General features: G+C 40.1%; 1 protein-coding gene across 1 annotated transcript in view; it reads right to left on the bottom strand.

Moving 5' to 3' along the window:
• pcca (propionyl-CoA carboxylase subunit alpha) overlaps positions 1–9,791 on the bottom strand; it is a 28,526-nt gene extending 18,735 nt beyond the window's left edge. The window contains exons 1-8 of the mRNA XM_049601190.1: positions 9,714–9,791; positions 7,660–7,737; positions 7,345–7,392; positions 6,571–6,639; positions 5,708–5,821; positions 5,257–5,310; positions 1,761–1,892; positions 1,336–1,372 (exon numbers count right to left, since the gene is read on the bottom strand). Coding sequence (XP_049457147.1) covers positions 1,336–1,372; positions 1,761–1,892; positions 5,257–5,310; positions 5,708–5,821; positions 6,571–6,639; positions 7,345–7,392; positions 7,660–7,737; positions 9,714–9,767 — 586 coding nt within the window. The 5' untranslated portion in view covers positions 9,768–9,791. The remainder of the gene's footprint in view (positions 1–1,335; positions 1,373–1,760; positions 1,893–5,256; positions 5,311–5,707; positions 5,822–6,570; positions 6,640–7,344; positions 7,393–7,659; positions 7,738–9,713) is intronic.
• Positions 9,792–14,594: the final 4,803 nt, after the last annotated feature.

Below are 14,594 nucleotides of genomic sequence, written 5' to 3'. Positions count from 1 at the left end.
TGAGACAGAGAAAGACCTGGACCTTTGAGCACCAAAATCTAATCAGTTCATCGATGAGTCTAAGAGGACATCTGTACCAAATTTAAAGAAATTCCCTCAAGGGATTTTTGAGATATCGCGTTCACGAGAATGGGACAGACAGACAATCCCAAAACATAATGCCTCCAGCTGGAGCTACCACCAGGGCAGAGGCATAAAAACAAACAAAAAACCCTCTACAGGACAGTTCTGTGGACAGATGAAACAAAGATAGACTTATTTGACTACAATAACAAGAGCTACGTTTAAAATAAACTCTTAATTCACAGAGTTATGCTGGCTCTACACCTGTTTTTCCCTGCTGCCTTTCTCTGCCTTTTCTCTGCTAACTGTGCAGCGGCTCACTCTTTCTTAGAAGAAAGAGCACTAACTTAACAAATTAAAAATAAAAAAATCCCCACCCAAACCCTTCCCCAAAAAATAGCCAGCAACATACCAAGCTAACTGCCAATATATTCATCCAATCCCCTGCCATCTCAAACAACAAACAGTGCTGTCCATGATTGTGAAACAACAGCTTAGCGATAGTCACATGTATCTTGGCAAAATATCTGGTTGATTTCAATACTTCTGTAGATACACAGGCTTAAAGCTTCATCAGAGAGGCAAAAAATACAACATACGATCCCTCGTGGCACCGGGTTTCATAAATGAGAATACAGATAAATTTAAAAAAAATAAATTGACAATCAGTCGACAGTAGGCAAGACCTCACCAATCAGATTCAGCTATGTCAACTCTTAGAAGGGGATGCCCCTGGGGCGTCGGTTGATTAGTGGCAGAGCAGGCGCCCCACGTACAAGGCTGCTGCTGCAGCGGCCCAGGTTCGACTCCAGCCTGTGGCCCCTTGCTGCATGTCAGTCACAGTTCTACAACCTCGACACTTGATGCCCCTAAATCCTAAACACCGGACCTTTATACAATAAATCATGGTAATAATGACTGAACAACACCTCTGGCTCAGAACTACAAGGGGTATGGGTTCAAACAGATGGTTGATCATTTCTGCAATAAAATGACAGTGGGGATTCTGCTCTCTAATTCTCTGTGTCTGTCTCTCTCTCTCTCTCTCTCTCTCACTCACACACACACACACGCCGCGCACTCTCTCACACACGCGCACACTCTCTCTCTCTCTCTCACACACGCGCACTCTCTCTCTCTCTCTCACACACACGCTCTCTCTCTCTCTCTCTCTCACTCTCACTCTCACTCTCACTCTCACTCTCACTCTCTCTCACACACACACACACACACACACACACACACACACACACTTCAGAAGTGATGACTTACCAATTTCCTGTGCGATCTTCACAGCATCCTCAGCATTCTGACACAGAGAGGGTTAATGGTTACTGATGATCAACCAAAGCATTACTGACAACTCTGCAGTAACTGTCTCATCCATGCTTTCAACCAGCTTGTCCCCACACTGAGAGTAAGGCTCGTCTTGATGGTTTCAGATATGCAGCAGTTCTGTGTCTCGATTAAAATGTGATTGTGTAGTGTTTTATAATGGATCAATCCGGTTGTGGGTGAAGTAGAATGCTGAAATCTTTTGTGTAAACAGAACCCAATTAAGCACATTAGATACTGCCCATTGCCGTCCATAAACAATACAACTGATTATAAGAATTTAGCAAAGAGTAAGAAGAGCAGCACATTACGAGCCCTTGTTCTTTTTGCATCCATGCACTGCTGTGTATGTGTGGCCGTACCTCTACGACTCCATCAAATCCTGGGATGACGTTGACCTTGGCAGCCTTAGCGATCAGCTTGCTCTCAATTTTATCCCCCATAGCCTGGATAGCATGGGTGTCTGGGCCAATGAATGCTACATCCTCTGCTGCCTAGCAACAAAACAATAATACCATAAACGTTACCATATCAGACTTATAATAATACCAGAGAAAGATCAAAGAGCTGAAATAACTGTTGTTATAATTGCCAGTAAAATGGTCATTTAAATTAACAGTTCAACATTTTGGTAAATACACATATTTGTTTTCTTGCAGAGAATGCTTGAATGCTGAAATCAAAGTTAATGAAGTCCATTAACTTTGATTTCAGCATTCAAAACCAATCAAAGTACTGTTAACACCTGGCTGCAGGTATAGTTTTGTAAACAGAATAACTGCTCTCATGTGAAAACATAAACCCTGCCTTCCAAATAGCATACCATTTCTTTTAACTATCATTACGTACTGCAGCTGCCCTGACAAAGTACATACTGTTGCATGGACTACGCACACAAGGCAAGGCAAGGCAATTTTATTTTTACATCAGATTTCATACACCAGGGCAATTCGATGTGCTTTACAGGGCAATAAAAACACAGCAGTGTTAGTGGTAGAGCAGGCGCCCCATGTACAAGGCTGTCGCCGCAGCGGCCTGGGTTCGACTCCAGCCTGTGGCCCTTTGCTACATGTCACTCCCTCTCTCTCTCCCCCTTCACACATGTCTGTCCTGTCCATTAAAGGCTAAAAATGCCCTCAAAAAATATCTTTAAAAACACAGCAAAGGTAAAACACTTTTACCTTTTGGGACATACGTCCTCTTCATAACATTGTGTCTTAAACTTTGACCCTCTTGCTCATACTGTATATCTGTTCCAGTCCAGAGTGTGAAATTTGAAGTTAAAATAGAAAAAGTATTCAATTTGGAACGAAGCAGATCTTAAGGCTGTCACTTAACATTACCATGGAGATAGAACACGTATAAAACAAAATGCCATTTTCCACCAGAGGCGGAGGTCTTCCCGGAGTGCTCTGCTGTTGTTACTTTGCAATTCACGTAGTTTTAATTCTTAAGTAATACCTGCATACCTTGGACATTTTAACATGCAGTGTTATGGACCTAAATGGTAAATGGACCTGCACCTCTATAGTACCTTTCTAGTCCTCTGACAAAGCGCTTTTGACACTACGTGTCACATTCACCCACTCACATTCACACACACTGGTGGCCGAGGCTACCATACAAGGTGCTACCTGCTACTCAGTTTTCAACACACTCACACACCCATGGAACAGCCATCAGGAGCAATGAGGGGTTCAGTATCTTGCTCAAGGATACTTGGACATGTGGACTGGAGGATATGCATTTCTCTGTCATTGTTGTTTTCATGGTTATGTCCTTTTGTTGTTGATACTTCACTGCGCAATAGTGACTTAAAGGTCCAATTATTTCCTGCAAAACTGCCTTAACTGTGCAGAACTGTGTAATAAATGGTGCAACTATTCAACAGTGCAATATTCTTCAGTATACTAATGTATTCTCACCAACACCTCTGTATGTTTACATTTATTCAACATATAATGCACATAACTATACATATTTCTTACGTTTATTCTTATTCTTGTTTTTTATTCTATTGATGTATATACTGTAGTGAACATTAGTGTAATAAAAATGTATACTTCTTGATGTAACACTGGTTTATACAGTGTAATGCAGCACTATGCACATACTTATATATATATATTTATATTATATATATTTTTACACACTTCCAGACACAGCACAGTGAACATATTTTTATTCTTAATATTTTAAGTACTAGTGTTAAAAATTGTAGCATAATGCACAATTTTATTTCTATTTTATTATATTTCATTTATTTATATTTACACATTTCTTTTTCATACTTATAATTCTCTACTCTTTACAGCGGAGCGACTGTATTGAATCACAATTTCCCCTCAAGGATCAATAAAGTACTCCTGAGACTGATTCTTTTATCTTTATGATTACTTTGTTGACTTAAACAATTAATATTCCTATTATTACTATCTATAAGACTGGTTATTAGTCACTTGAATGCACTGTCATCTGCCATTATGGCCTCTGAATGAGCAGTCACCTGTTAGTGGCTCAGTCAATGTGACGTACCTTCCACTGTGCAAAGGACTGTGGGTCAGAACTGCCAGAAAAGCATGCTGGCAAAATGCGATCAGATGCATAAGAACATCCTGGTATTTTGGCATATTGCATTTGACATACTATGACATACTACTAAATCTTTATACTATGAAATAGTACTTAATACTAAATAGTATGGTAGTATGTGTATTGGAGCACACAGTAAGCTTTCAACGTCATCTTAGGGTGGATGTCAAGTTGAGATTGTGTTCACACATAGTTATTCAAAGGTAAAGAATAAACTTCTACACCTCACTGCTCTTATGTCTTTGTGATAATAAATATATTGGGTACTTCTAGTCAAATACCCATTATTAACAACAGCTGACAATACCAATAACCCTTGAAGTACAACTGATACTAATAGAGTACCTTATGTGACAGTGACAGGGCTAACTGTTAGCATCACATGGCTAATGTTACCTTAGTTACTAATAGGTTTAATGACAGAATCAAGCCTTCTAGGTGTCAGTATGAGTTTGTTGGGACCATATAACAGCTAAGTACTGGATGTTAGCCACTGCTCCTGTGCTAGCTCATGCTAACCAAGAAGACACTTAACTGACCGTTTGCCGGGACGAGAGCAGCTCCAGAAACGGCAGCAACAGAAAGTTTGCTTTCCGTCTAGGATCAGACCCTAGTACAAAAAGGATCAAATGCAGCTATCCCTTGACTGAAGACGTTTTGATACTACTTGGTACTGGGTTATTTCAGTTGACACCTTAATGTATCGAATGCTGATACCCAGTTCTACTGCTGCTACAGTTGAGGTGCATTTAAAGCGAGAAACACTTTTTACCACTCAGAAAACAACTGCTTACAGTGTAATGACTGAGTCGCCATAATGTGTTCCACTCCAGTATGGGTTAGCTATGCTGCAATAATACAATCTCACCCTGGTTAATCTCCACACTTGTCAAAGCCTCAGATCCCAAGAGGAGACATAAGTGTACAAGGTCATAATATTCATAGGTCATAGAAGTATTCCAATATTCTTGTGTCGTCCCCAACCCTAACCCTACCCCCCCCCCCCCCCACACGCACACACTTTCATTAAACATTTGTTAATCATTCTTTAACAAAAAATTTTCCCCGTTAGTGAGACTAAAATAAATCATGAATAGGTCAAAGACCGTTCGAATAAATTAGAAACAAATGTACTTCTCAACAAAACAAACAAAAAAGACAATTCCCATCTTAGAATTTTTTTGTAATTAATTCATTTTGAACTTATGGTTGTAAAGTGTGTGTTAAGAGAAAATAAATGTGTAGCTGATTGTATGCATTACTCACCAGTCGCTTTGCAAACTCTTTGTTTTCAGAGAGAAACCCATAGCCAGGATGAACCTTTGCAGAGAAACAAATGACACTTTATTTGATTTGTTTTCAAAGGAAAGTTATAGACTGAATCACAGAAAGCCCCTGTTTCACATGTGTAAAATGAAACAGTGCTGAGGAACAACAACCTCAGTTGGTTAATTTTTAGCCACGTAAAAAAGGCCGGCCTAAAAAATCAGTATTGTTTTAACTGAATGGCACTCTGGTTGCCGAGAGACAGCAGTTTACATGTCTGTATACTAACTGTACCATATCACACAGCTTTGTGTACTGACACACAGCCACATGGTTCATTGTTTAGAGGTCCTACACCTTATCTGATGAGCAAGTGTATCAGGTACACAGAATGTCATGCATGCTGTCTACCACAGTCACATCATGTAATCCGAGCCATGTAAATCCTTACAGCTTGTGCTCCAGTCGATCTGATGGCGTCCATGATGGCATCCATGTTCAGGTAGCTCTTACTGGTGGGGGCAGGGCCGACACACACTGCTTCGTCAGCCATCTTTACATGAACCTAGATACACGTAAACAGGAAAAGTGAATCCAGATGTGACCTTAGCAGGAGAGAGTAAGATGCAGATACACATTTACCTTGTACTCTTACTGTGTGTCTGTGTGTCTTTGAAACACCAAATAACACATTTAAAACTTCACCTTATGTATATTAATGTATTTACAGCCCCCTGGCAGGTTATACAATACATTTAGTTTCATCAGAAACTCTGAGATATGTGGTACAAAGATGTACTTAATTTGACTTCAGGTCACTAGAACTGCAGCAATAGTCTTGTTACATTTCTTCTTCCTGGTTCAAGTTTCATCTATTGTCATTCTACAACACAGGGTGGCACAAGGAAATACATGCTGTAGTCCCTATACGCTACACAAGAACAAAAAACACAACAAACTATTTTTGTTTTGTTAAATGTCTGAGACATTCAGTTGTGATGTTCAAACTTTATCCATGCTCCACCTTTAACCCCGCTCTGCTCTCTGATGTGGGGATGGACGCCTGCATGTCCTAGATTTTGCTCTCCACTTTGTTCACACTTACCAGAGGCTTTTCAGGGTTGAACCACAACAGCTCTCTAGTGTTAATCAGGTTTAGAGAAGTGTGTTTGTTTCAGGACATACAACAGTTGTCAGTACACAAACACCCGAGCTGAAACAGGAGTAGATGTTGGCAAGAATTTCTTGAGAAATACTGACTTCCTGACTCTTAACCCAAATTCTAACCCTGGGTGAACACAGATGGTGACTCACAGCACTGGAGTCGACATCACTGTGAACAGCTACAGTCTGGATGCCCATCTTGCGACATGTCTTGATCACCTGATGGAAGAACACACAACATTAACACTGATGTTTTACTCTGTGCTAAATGTCAAATACAGTGCTGTGAATTGTATTGAAAGGTTCAATCTTGTATTATAAGATGTTTACATTTGCTTTATATAAGACTGTTTGCTTTGGCAACTTCTTTGCTCTGTACCGCACCTATATTGAATGTGAGTGTTGCCAAAGATATTTTGTGCATTCTAAATAAAATCATTAAAAAAAAAAAATTACTGACAGGTAATGTCTCATTTATGTTAAAGGGACAGTTCACCCCAAAATTGAAAATCCACACGTTATCTTTTAACCGTAGTGCTATTAATCAGTCTAGATAGTTTTGGTGTGAGTTGCTGGGTGTGAGATAATGGCTGTAGAGATGTCTGCCTCTCCAATATAATGGAAATTGTTGGCACTTGACTTGTGGTGCTCAAAGTGCCAGTTTTGACTTTGGGGTGAACTGTCCCTTTAGGTGGAAATGTACTTTTGACAAAATCAGGCAAAAAAACAAACAAACAAAAAAAGTAAAGCAAAGTTTGTGGTCAGAAGTGTTAAAAAATCCAGCTTCTTTACAACCTCCTCCATCTCAGGTGGTATGAGGTCAAGCTCCAGAGAGTGTATGTCTTCATGTGTTCAAAAGTAAACCAACAACAGTTTCACTTGGACTTCATTTACAGCACGTATCTGTGTTTCAGCCAGTCTTACCCTACAGGCAATCTCTCCTCTGTTGGCAATTAGAATCTTATCAAAGGTCTGTGGAGGGAAACAGCAGAGAGATTAGCACAGTTTATCATTGACACAACAAGGACTTTTCTCACTCCAACTATTTGTCAATGAGAAGACTTCAAACACAAACACTTTCTTTACCACCTAACTCCTGAGCACGGCAATCAGCTTCAGTAATCACACTAATCCTGCTTCAAAATGATCACATTCAGACATCTTCTTCAGTGTCAGCAGCTACTTGACCACATCAGTGATTCCAGTCAAACAAGAGAGCCAAAGAGAGCCATGCATTACCTTTTCATTGGGGTTGTAGACAGTGGAATAATAAGCATTGCAGTGTATGGCACAGCATCTGGACTGGAGTGAGGCATACTGCAAAACACACACAGATACATTATACTTAACTACAATGTCAATTCATTACATTCATATTCAAATGGGGTTACTGTAATTGGTATGTGTACAGGTATGTTATACCTTCAGTCAACTCCATTTCTGATTCTGCTAATCAATTCCTATTTTCAGTTTTATGACTAAATGACACTAAATGTTATATACATTATCTAAAAAAAAAAGACCTTTATTTTCAGCAGGTTCAGGCTATCATAGACGGTTACATGATTGGATTTCTTTCTGTGATTATATGTAAAATAAAATGGTGAAATAAATATTTATGCATGAGCTGGACATTGTGTGGCCTTCGATTCAACCACCATCATAAATAAAGCTGCATACTGCCTCAACTATTAATTTAACTCAGTGCAAAGTAGCCTTAAACAACAATAAGAGTGGTTTTTGCATGTTTTGGAAGTCCAGCTACCACAAATCACAGCTACTTAATTTCTGTCCAATAAAAAAATCAGAAACTTCCTTAAGCTGTAGTGATATGTCCCTCACAGAGAACATTGATTAGACAAGATGAGTGAGTCTACGAACTGATTTTCACAACATGCAGAAATTAATGGAACTCAATGGCTGCTTGGATCAGCATGAAAGATGAAGCTCACCATATGAAAAAAAAAAAAAAAGAAAAATCATTATCTTTCAAGAGGAGGAGGTAGTCTGAGCAGGTAGAAAATGCTAACCCCTATCAAAAAAAGTCCTAAAGTTGCACTGCAGCACCTGATCAAATAGCAGTACAGCTTTTTGAAGTGACAAAGACAGAAATATGACATTGTGTATGAGTGAAAAGAAAACAGCCCTGTGAGTGAGGCCCTCTGATGCACATTCCTCAAGGAAAATTAAATCCAAACAAAGGACAAGTGGTTTGTTCAGGACAGTAAATAGTTTTCAAACACTGTAGTGCTTTTATTCATTTAAAACCTGCGTCTTCAACATGGTGTCCATGACCCCTTGGCAGTCCTCAGAGTAACTGCAGGGGAAATTTATTTTGAAAGTTTCTCTTTTTCTTTTCAAAAATTAAGATATGCCTGAGAACACACACTAAGATGGGTCTGACATATTTTACCTTTTGCAACAACTTATCTTCAGCTCTCTGTCTTACAACCTCCATCCATCCAGTTCAATATGCAATGCAATTTTATACAATATAGTAGGGGGGGTTCTTCTCCATCTTTCTGTCAGCTAAGGGGTTGTTGGCCTGTAAATACATTTAAGACCCTTGACGTGGCATGCAGGAAAACTATATGCCCACACTCATTCCTCCCTCAGCCTGCAAGCACAGTGTTAGAATGAAAAATCCATGCTATGTTTCTGGGTGTGAACCGGTTTGCATCACTTCTGCTGTCAACTCCAAACCAAAGTAGCGCAAACATGTGGCCACTAGGGGCCCAACGACCATGTTTACTAGGGGGCCCCCTGATGGGCTGATGCGGTCACGCGTGAGACTTTAGAGGTCCCGGCCAAAAAAACTTTGCAGTGGCAATCAGGACTTTTGTAGGCGATCCAATATTATCTTGCTAAGGAAAATAAAATTTTATGAAATAATAAAATAAGATAAATGTGTGAACGTCGCATGCATCGTATTAGAACATTGTGTTTTATACAGCACAGCCTGTGTCTGAGACAACCTCAAAGTCACTTGACATAGTCTCTTTCTGACAAAGTAACGCCAGGCAGCATTAGTTACTCTTCAAGCTCTCCCGACAAACTTGGTCACAGTTTTATCAGTGTGGTTCTCTCACTCGTCATCTCATCTGAGGAAGTTCCATGTTTGTGTTATTTTTATGGCTGTTCATCAAGATCGTTCAGGACTGTCCCGCTGCTCATCAGCAGGTTACGGACTATACTAGCAGCTGTCACGTCACCCGCGTGCTAACTAGAAACACACGGCTGTGGCTTTGATAAACGAGCTCGCGCTTTGCACGCTCGCTCTGATAGCAGCTCACCTTTACAGCAAACAGCAGCCTGTTCAGTGATGGAGAGAGCCAGTGCGCCGCCATGTTGCCTTAGTGTGACGGTCAGCCACACACACTGACGTGATGACGTATTAGGTTTAAAGCGACCGGAGTGGTGGAGAGAGAGGCGTAAATGCCATTCACTTTTTTTCTGTAATCTTTATTGTTAAGCTTCATTCATCATATCTACAAAAGTTATAAGTTAACAACGGGTTTTAAAACACTGCCTGAAAATATTTGGAAAAAGACATGGCAGTGATGATCACACGGTGTGTCTTTTATATAGGCTATATGCTGGTGTACGCCTTTTCTGTCAGGACACAAGATTCCTTGATTTTAATATGGGGAAACTTTTAAAAGAATGAGTTTAGAATAAATCCTGGAGTATTGCTTTGTTAAATAACAGTGGATCTTTAGGGACTAAAGCAAATAAAATGTGAAAGATTATAAGGGACTGTTCATTACTTATAAGGAGGAAGGGGGGTGCAAAACTGGAGAGGCATGTCAAATATTTTTTGAGCAATCGGGAGGGACTTCTGCCTAGGGTAGGGACATACTTTAAATGGCTGTATTTTGTATTTATTTTAAATACACTTAGAACCCCATATTTCTTTAAAAAAAAAAATAGCGGAAAAAAAACATTTATCATAGCCAGAAGCAGCAAAAAACAAAACAAAACAAACAAACCTGGAAATTTATGTCAGTTTTTCAAATTCCTGAAGGTCCTCGAACATCTCATGTAGACAAGGGCTGATCCCTCATCAAAATAACTTTATTTACATGTCTCATTCAAAATTTTGCCAAAACCAGTTCTCCCAACCTGAGGCCAGTTCAACTTACCTAGATATCTTTTCGTTATCTGGCTTGCCTAACCCGTATTGGCTGCCTGGATAACCGGTATCACAAAGCTGTTTATCAACTAGTTCAGTCAGCTCTGGGTTTCCTATCCAGCCATGAGCATGTTGGGGTGTTAATTACAAGCAACATCATCAGAACCATGAATGAAGTAGGGTACTTCATGCCATATGTGATGAAATGGTACTGAAAGAGTTTGCAACTGTGAGATAATAAGATATAAGTGGTGTGGGATATATATGATACTCTGTAATCCTATAACCAGAATACATAGAAACACTGAAAACACTATCCAAAAATTCACTGTTGGCTGAGACTTAAATTATGTGTAGGTATCACTTGGCTGTAGGTGACATTATAGAGCATTTTTTGCTATTTAGTTGGATGATGAAGAAACTACTCTGAATATGTCAGATAAAACACTTTAAAGTGATGCCAGACTGTTTCTGTTACAGAATTTATAATAACAGGCCCAATTAACAGTGTTTGGATTATTTTTCTAATTTTTTTTTTCCTAGTTCTCATCACACAGGTGTCTCATGTTATCCTGAGCTGCAGTGATGGAATCAGAGTTTGTTATAACCACACTATCACTGCAGACTAAAAGTTTGCACATTGCATTGGGTCCAATACCTACATTTAGTGTGAATATTGAAATATTTTGTGGTGGAGGGAGAGTCATGCATGTTCCCCCAGTCACTAAGGGAGACTCAATGAAAAATATTTGTGGCTTCGAGGGAGGTCAAGGAAAAAAAAAATGAAGTCACACCTCAGCCACCCCCTTCCTCTGATAAATAAAGTGCAATCCCTAACTGTAAAAGCTCAGTTAACAATTTTTCAAGTCCATCTTAAAACAACACTGACATTTCCATATGTCCATTGCTACAGTTTTGGTTGCTCAAATCGTTCCTCCTGTCCATACTGGTCATGAAATTATCTCTTCTTGATGGAATTCCACAGAGATGGGGGGCAAATCCACCAGAATGTGTTGAATCCACAGCCCTCATTCTGGGCAAAAATGTGTTTCAAATTGCAGTCTGACTTAGACAAGTAAAGATTTATCTCTTTTCGATTCCCCAAACAATGTGTCTTTGCTGAGCTGCAGTGGAGGGACACAACAGTATTTTGTACTTAAAAGTCCATATCTGTGGAAAATGCCCCCTTAATTTATCTAACTGAGTCTGATGTGGCCTCATATTATCCATTTACCCATTCATTTCCTCACCTGACCATTCATTGAATCACCTGACCTTGTTCCTCCCTGTACACCTGTCCCTTGTTCCCTGATTTAACCCATGTTTAAATATAATTAAAGAGCAGCTGAACAATAGGATGAAAAGCAGCGTCTGCTGCCCTCTTTGGTTGAAAGTTTAAACTCTATTTCACCTCTACACCCAGCACCACTGATGGGTGTGGTTTAGTGTGGTCAGAAGTGTGCTTTGTTGCACCTGTAACCTCACACAGCAGTGATATCACAGGGTCCTGGAGTACACCTGTACATCACTGCAGCAAGGTGAGAAGTTAAGCCACTGAAGGTGCTTCAAATCTCAGTGTGAAAGCCAGCCAGATGGTTCACCAGCTACACTGCAGCTTTTAGGCATCTCCCCCCCAAAACAAGGCACAGCCTTGCCGACTGGTCTGGTCTGTGTAATACTGAGAGAAACTGTGTGACCATTAGGCCTCATGTAAAGCCAATGATATAAACAACAGCAGGTTGGATGTAGGTAACTGTTCTTTTATGTTGCTTTGTGTGGAACTTCGTGCTGCAACAAAACCTCACTGGGTTTGTTGTTACATGAAGGCCTCTTCTGCTCCGTGTTCCTGCCAAGTTTGTGTGTGTGTGTGTGTTCCTTTTTTATTGTATGTATGTTGTAGATACAATTAATAGACGTACCCTGAAGGTGCACATGGGAAAAACAAAATGTCAAATTGTAAGGAATATCAGGAACAGTGATTCAAGTGGTCTGCAGTGTTGTGTTATTTTGATTAAGGTTAGCACCCAGCTGCTAACGTTAATCATGGTTCAATTTAAACATGAAGTCAACATGGAAAGAACTTTACACACAATATGTCCTCTTTCACACATATTTTCATGGGCCTAGAAATAAATCCAAGTTGCCCCTTTGGCATCTCAAAAAGGCAACAAATTGCAACCATCTGATGATGTCAGAGCAGGTTAAATTCAGCACAACATCATCTGTATTTTTCACAGAAAATATGGAAACATCTCTATGTATACTTTTAGGACTGCCTGGGGCCCCCAAAACACCCATTCTGCACCTTTTTTTCTATTTTCAAGGGCTGGTAATGAAAAATATGAAATCTGCTTGTGCCTTTCAATCATTTGGATCTGTTTGTTGCTGTCTGTGCTTCTATTAAATTTCACAGTTCTAGCAGTTATATGTATGAAGATACCGAACCCTGAAACGGCTTCCAGTCTGATCACACAGTGCACTGCCCTACTTTTTTTTGTAATTGAATGCCACTCGTAAAAAAACATTTGCTATGCCTTTAAATTATTGCCAGGCAACTGCCCCATCACCTCCTTACTCTAACCTCCCCATAACCTATCATTTATTTTTTATATTTTATTTATTTGACAGTAATTAGTAGCTGGTTCTTACAATGGACAGGCAGAGGGTACTTGCTGTAACTCTAGTTGAGGGTGAGAGGCTGTCAGCAAATAGTTTGCTGCGCACAGGGAAATGGAGATATGTGTGGGTACATGACACTCTAAAAAACAGTGGGTGGATCTCCGGGAGTACCACTAGTTGTTCCAGGAGCTTTGCCTTGAAGATGGCCATTTCAAGTACTGCACTTAAATGTTTCCTACTGTTTTCGATTGACATCGTTATAGCTGCGCTTTGTAAAGTCTCTGAGTATCCAGCAACCGCTAGCACTAGTTTCTTCTCCATTTACCAACTGTAAACTTGTTGTTGTGACCACCACAGAAGGCCCGCCTCTCAAATCATCCGATTAGACAATGGAGAAAAAGTGGAGGTGGTGTGGGGTGCTTTTCCGCTCTGAGTTTAAGTTTTTTCAACTCAAAGAGTTCAGAGGGCTGTGGCAAAAACGCCAGGCATCTAGAGTGCAGAAATGCAAGGCACATAGCAATGCAAACACAGCGGGCAAAAAGCTTCATGCTCATTTAAAACAATTACAAAAAGCCGCTTCCAGCTCCTAAAAAGCTTTCTGCGTGATCGGGGGCTAACATAATTTTTAGGGGCCAAAATCACAGCATTTCCATAGAAAATATAATAGATGTAATTATCCTGACATCAACCCTTGTTTATTCTTACTAAGACGAAGACACTATCAGCAGACAGCCTATCTCTCAAAGCGCCCGCCCTTAATTATGCGTAACTTTAAGCCTTTATAAGGCTTAAGAATACTGAACGTTGAAATTAGCTGTAGTGAGCAAAAATCGTTTTCATACCAGGTTGTAAATATGTTTCTTTCTGCTGTAGGGTTGGACATTTTAACATGGGGATCTATGGGGACTGATTCACTCTTGGAACCAGCCTCAAGTGGCCGTTTGAAGAACTGCAGTTTTTGCACTTGAGTGTTGGCTTCATATTTCAGCCCTGGAGTTTGCCACTTGAACATTCCTAGTGGCCAAAAAAATATGCAATTTTCTTTTTAAAATATTACCAAAATATGTTATAAAATGGATGTTTTGGTGTCAAAAGCACATACATAAAGTGTGAACAACAACAAAACTGTATTTCGCAGGTTCTCTCCGGGCGCTCCGGCTTCCTCCCACAGTCCAAAGACATGCAGATTGGGGACTAGGTTAATTGATAACTCTAAATTGTCCGTAGGTGTGAATGTGAGCGTGAATGGTTGTTTGTCTCTATGTGTCAGCCCTGCGATAGTCTGGCGACCTGTCCAGGGTGTACCCTGCCTCTCGCCCGATGTCAGCTGGGATAGGCTCCAGCCCCCCCGCGACCCTCAAGAGGATGAAGCGGTTAGAAGATGAATGAATGAATGAATGAATGAATTTCGCACAGGGCTTTC

The sequence above is a fragment of the Epinephelus fuscoguttatus genome, linkage group LG16 (genome assembly GCF_011397635.1).
Source record: "Epinephelus fuscoguttatus linkage group LG16, E.fuscoguttatus.final_Chr_v1".
In the NCBI taxonomy this organism is placed as follows: Eukaryota; Metazoa; Chordata; class Actinopteri; order Perciformes; family Serranidae; genus Epinephelus; species Epinephelus fuscoguttatus.
This window is presented reverse-complemented; position numbering and strand designations above follow the sequence as displayed.